Here is a 5,568-nt window from a genome sequence, read left to right as displayed (position 1 = left end):
TTGTGAATTGAACTAGAACCAGTATCAAAATTGAATACTAAGTTGATGAAATAAAATAAAAATTGGTCAGAACTGCGGGAGGGATAACAACAGAGCTGCGAGGCAGAACAATATAAATATGTGTGTTCGAAGTAGCCATCAGGACACTGGAAGCAACTACTCGCAACTAGAGGAATTAAACAATGTGTACATGTAAAATATATGACTACTAGTGGTTTACCGATCATCGATTAATATTAGTGATTGATGCCTGGAAAAGGTGTTAGAACTTTTTATGAATTGTCATTAACGCTCTTAAAATATATTTTGAATATTGTGTAGTTATGATGCAATGAAGACTTCTGCTTATTCTGATAAAGCGCCTCATTCTCTTTTTAAGTTTGTGTATTCTTGAAATTTTACAAATAAAGAAGTAAATTACATGTTGCATTAGGCTTATTCAACGCTTCTTATTAACCTGACCACAGATCAGGAAGTGTCGAATAAATTAGATACTATTTCAGGAGTGGCTAAAGCATTCTGGGGGTTTTATCAAAGTTGTCCAAGACGTAACAATGGAGATTGTAACCAAGTTAGGTATGGTTCGCATGAAAATGATCAAGTTAGAAAAAGAACATCATCATTTTTGACAATTAAACGACGTTAACTTGAAGTTTCTTAATTGATTACACTGATTATAATCAGAAATCGTGTTACAGATTTCATGCAAGAAAGAAAAAGGAACATACTGAAAACTGTTATCCTGAAATTTTAAAATTCAGTATGAGGGAGTTTGGCTCAAGCAGAGTAAAGAGGCTTAGACCCCAGTTGAAACTGTTTCCAAAGGCATTCATGTAAATAAAATCAAGGTATTTCTAGTTTTTAACTATTTTTAATGCAAATGCCCAACAAACAAAAAGCAATAAAACTGAACGATAGAATGAAATTGAAAGCTTTCCATCCTGAACTTCATCATCTCTGAATACACCATTGTAAAAGAGATTGGATATCACATGGTCAAGTTAGAGGCCCACAACGTTAATTTTGGCAAACATTTCGATTAATTGACCCTTTTAGTTTAAAAATCATATATCTTATGATTGTGAAGAAAGCTATGATAGCTTATACTAAGTCACTCTCGTTAGCATGTTCTTGCGCGAGAGTGTGGTCTTGTGCTGTGGGGGAAACCGGAGTACCAGGAGAAAACCAACTTGTCAGGCTTGGTGACTACTAACCAAACTCACATGCACCCAGACCAGGAATCGAACCCGGGTTGCCTTGGTGAGAAGCGAGTGCGCTAACCAGACAACTGTTGTTTGTCTTAAAATGGGGCTAACACTCCATCTCAATAAAAAACAGGTTCAATAACCTTCAATCATTGAATTGATGACAGGCCAAGAAACTTGTAAAACCCTGCTGTTGAATGTAATATTTAACCTTTGAATAAGCCTGGCAAACATTGAACTTGTTCCCAACTTGCTGACTTGTGATTATTATGACCTCTGGGCTTTACGCAATAACTAGTGTATGCAACAAAGGAATTTATTTCCAGCTATGCATTTTATATCACAATAGCCATGATACATACAAAAATGATCAAAAGAATTCATAAGGCTAAAATTTATTGCATCAATACCTTCATACATGTTTTTCATTCATGTATGGATTTCTATACAAGCTTGCAAATTCTTTCACAATGAAATAATATATATGATACTTCAACTCAACCAACTTGACTCAGTTTAAAGGGACTAGACACAAGATGGCACCAAAATTGGCAAATACCGTATTTCCTCAAAACAAGCCAAGAATTTTCAATGCGAGCTAGTAAAACAATAATTCACTGTCTCAGTTATTTCCTCGTTTAAAAATAGCGCATAATAGTTTCCAAGTTTGAAAAGCGTGGGATGTTTTTTCCGAACACCTTGCAATTCATGAGAATGTTTCACACACTAAACTGTCAATCAGAATTTTAACAACTCGCTGTCATTTTCAGCAGAGTAAACCTCTTTAAAAAATAAATCCATCAATCAATTTAATCAATAATGTTGATTTGTTAGGGGCTCTGTGTCTAAAGTTGTTTTGCAGCAGTCTCGAGTTTCCTTGCAGATTTTGTTCTTAGGGGAAGCCATGAAGTGTGTTTATTAAGCATGTGAAAGTCACATGATAAGTTGAGATACATATACCGATACTAAAACTTAATGGATTTTCTGTGGTAGACAACCCCAGTAAATTTGGAATTGGTAAAATGTGCAAACACTTCGAAAGATGCAGGTGTCGAAAGTGATTTGATACATCAGTAAGTTAGATCATACACAAAGATATCAATTTTATGTAAGTTTTTGACAATTTCTTTTCTTCTTGATATTTTTCTTGCAATTCGATTCATCTGGTATCTATTCCCTTCTAGTGCATTCTAGTCTTTCCAGTCAAGAAAATCTAGGAACTTCGCAAATGATAATATGATTAAGGCTACAGTAGAAATTCTAACACAATTTAAGAAATTAAAATCTATTTACATACATGGCTTTTGTTCATTTAAAAATCATTTTGAAAACTTTCTTCATACAAGAAAACTATTATCTAAAATGACATGAGAAATACCTTGTTACACATTAATGTACAAAAATATGTTTAGTGTTCCAGTTATATTTAAATTAAAACAGCCTTTTATTTAGAGTGAATAATATTCCATGTTTAAGAGAATCATCTACTGTTAACACCAACAATACAGCCATTCAATCAACATTACACAAGATGGAGCATAGCCCTTATGATATGAAGAACAAGAGCTTTTCTGACCATCTTTATGACACAAACATCAAAGAAAACACCAATTGCTGTTGTAGTAACTATTCAAGTGTTCTTTTGCTCAAATTAAGAGCATGTGCAATATACATACAATCTAGTCAAAATGTTATGAAATACATCAAAAGGGAGAAATAACAATTTCGTACATGTATATTATTCATAATAAACTCATATCTGCCTGTCTCTTAAATGTTTTGTTTTACTCTCCTTAGTTGCTGTCATATAAGCATCCATCATTGTTGACATTTTATTATGGAAAATAACAGGTTAACACCACACACTAAGGGGGTAAAATTTCCATGATTCTGAATGTGAAACATTATCCAGTTGCTGTTCCCTGATTTGGCTACTTTCCAATGCGTTGTACGACCCAGTCTTGTTGACATAGTGGACATCGGTTGTTCTGTTTCACCCACAGAGTCATACAACAGTTGTGAAATGAGTGATTGCACTCCCCCCACACCACTGAAAGAGTAAGTTCATTTCAAACATTTAAATAATTTACAGTATAGTACTCTGAGACAATCTTTTTTAGTATGATTAAGTCATGATATCATGTATATGTTTATTTTTTACAAACTAAAAAGCATTCTCCCCTTAAAAAATGAGTTTCATCATGATTGGATAATACCTATATTAAGGTTGTTATCTGCATAAACCTACAATTAAAAGGGGCATTTCTCTGGAGTTACTGAGGTGATTCACACCATTATCAAAATTGACCAAGACGGTATAGTATTCCCACAATCACTGTAACAAAATTTGACTTAAGCCTTCTATTTTTTAACAGGAAAAAGGGAATACATCTGGCATTAATTTGGCGATTAAACTCACTGTTAAACTGGCCCTATACATAATGGCCCAAAACAAAGTCCTCAAGTTTCATGAATTATAAAAATAGACTTAGGTAATTGTCTGCACAAGATTTTTCTGACGCCACTGCTGCACCCCAAAAGTAATACCTAAATGTCGCCTTTTCAAGCGACATAAAAAGCCCCCTTGTGAGTTTACTCAGCTTGTATAAACTGCAGCCTAGATCCTACACATTTAATAGTTACAAAAAGAACACATCATGTAAAAGACTTCTTACCAACACAATCATCCTGCTTGTTTTCTGACTGGCACCTTAGACAAGCATCTGAAACAACAAATCAGTAATGACATCAAAAGAAAATCATTCCATGTTCTTATACATATTGATGAAGTATATAAATCCCGCCTTTTTTGGTATAACTTTGATTTTCTTCAATTCATTTCTTTTTTAATTTAATTAAGATCAATCTATTTCAAGAAAAATCTGCATAAATGATTTTTGTAAGCTCTATCATATTCCTGTAGCAAGGGAAATATATCAGCGTGTTTTTAATAACTTTGTTATATAAAGGTAGTCTAAATAACTGTTCGATACATATTTGTGTTATTCAAATCTATATTATTGACACAGAAGGAAGTTTCAAATCAATGTGTTGTGATCATAACATTATATGTGACCTAGGGATGTGAGCTCACAGTGCTCTGATTGGCTATTGAAAACCCTGCGCCATAAGAAAAATTGCACCAAAGGACAAACAGAACCCAGACAGAACTAACCAGAAGCAAAGTACAGATTGACCTACAGTATAAAGAAACATGGAGCATAAGTTTGATCATTATCTATGTCCAAATCCATTTATTAGTCAGTAAATAAATTACATGGTTAATAGTTCCGCGTTATAGATAAAATACATACTCAAGTAAAATATAAAAAGTCAACAAGATTCCTATACAATATTGATTTAATTTTTGATATGTACCTATGCTATGACAAAACCTCCAAATACTTAAAAAGTTCTTTTTTTTATTCATAAATTTTGTTGTTTTTTTGTCTGGAAGGCCTACCTACCCATTACTTGGACCCTGCAGATAGCACATGTATCACATTCTACATCCCAGCTCCACATCGCTACAAGGTTCCACTTCTTCAAGGTGAACATTTTGTCTTGTTTTTGTGGAACCTCCTTGTCAACTTCCATTTCGTCTGCCATCTTTGTTGTTGTTCAACGCTGATTTCACAACTATTGATTTTATCAAAGTGAAAAAGGATACCGGATACCAGTTTTTACAGGATGGTTCAATGAATCAATGTTTTATGCAGTGATCTCCCTTAATTTTGAAAGGTGATTCCTGCCATCGGATGCATTCGCATCTGCCTACTTTACCCGCCCTAAAAAAACTTTCCAGAATGGTGTTGATTTTTTAAGTTTTAACTTTTAGCTTCGACGGCCATGATATCATAAAACGTAAACACGACATCCGCCTACAATAATCACTAAAGATAAGCATGGAAACGTCAATTGTACACACGATGCATTTTTCTTTCCCTTTCATTTAATACGTTTAGCCGCACATCTGTTAGAAGGCCAGCTTGGTCCATTGAAGGACAGTGTTCAAATTGTCAGAATACCATGCCTTACTTAAAAATACACATGTATATTTGCAGGATGTTTCACCTTCAAGATAGCAAGTTGACAATGTGTAACGATCGTTTATAAATGCGGCCATGAAGATTGCGTCGGCCATTGTCGGTTAGAGTTCCTCCTTGTTTAAAGAAGAAGAAGTACAGTATATAAACATTTCCGATAGAACAACTTTCAAAATCAATCATAATGTATAAACAAAGTAAAGTTATATCACATTTGCTTAAAATACTGAAAAATAGTTAGTGGAGAAAAGTGTCTAATGTCTAAACTGACGCATTTCAAAGCCCTTATAGACAAAACAACATAGTTTTCTAATAGT

At 33.8% G+C, this 5,568-nt stretch overlaps 1 protein-coding gene across 1 annotated transcript; it reads right to left on the bottom strand.

Annotated features, from left to right (window-relative positions):
* Positions 1-1,507: 1,507 nt before the first annotated feature.
* On the bottom strand, positions 1,508-4,826 carry LOC128218816 (RING-box protein 2-like). Its single transcript, XM_052926532.1, has 3 exons — positions 4,673-4,826; positions 3,881-3,928; positions 1,508-3,255 (listed from the first exon to the last, which is right to left on the bottom strand). The coding sequence occupies exons 1-3, from the start codon at positions 4,812-4,814 to the stop codon at positions 3,137-3,139; spliced, it is 309 nt and encodes a 102-aa protein (XP_052782492.1). The 5' UTR covers positions 4,815-4,826; the 3' UTR covers positions 1,508-3,136.
* Between the last annotated feature and the right edge of the window lie 742 nt (positions 4,827-5,568).

Source organism: Mya arenaria, chromosome 15 (genome assembly GCF_026914265.1).
Source record: "Mya arenaria isolate MELC-2E11 chromosome 15, ASM2691426v1".
NCBI lineage: Eukaryota > Metazoa > Mollusca > Bivalvia > Myida > Myidae > Mya > Mya arenaria.
Note: the sequence above shows the minus strand (reverse complement) of the source record. Positions and strands in the feature narration are given on the sequence as shown.

Excerpts from the sequence above, each read along its gene's own strand:
- LOC128218816 (XM_052926532.1), bottom strand. The coding sequence starts at position 4,814 with ATGGCAGACGAAATGGAAGTTGACAAGGAGGTTCCACAAAAACAAGAC. Across the intron at positions 3,929-4,672 it reads CTGCAGGGTCCAAGTAATGG|ATGCTTGTCTAAGGTGCCAG; the intron begins GTAGGTAGGCCT and ends TTGTTGTTTCAG. Across the intron at positions 3,256-3,880 it reads CAAGCAGGATGATTGTGTTG|TGGTGTGGGGGGAGTGCAAT; the intron begins GTAAGAAGTCTT and ends TTACTCTTTCAG.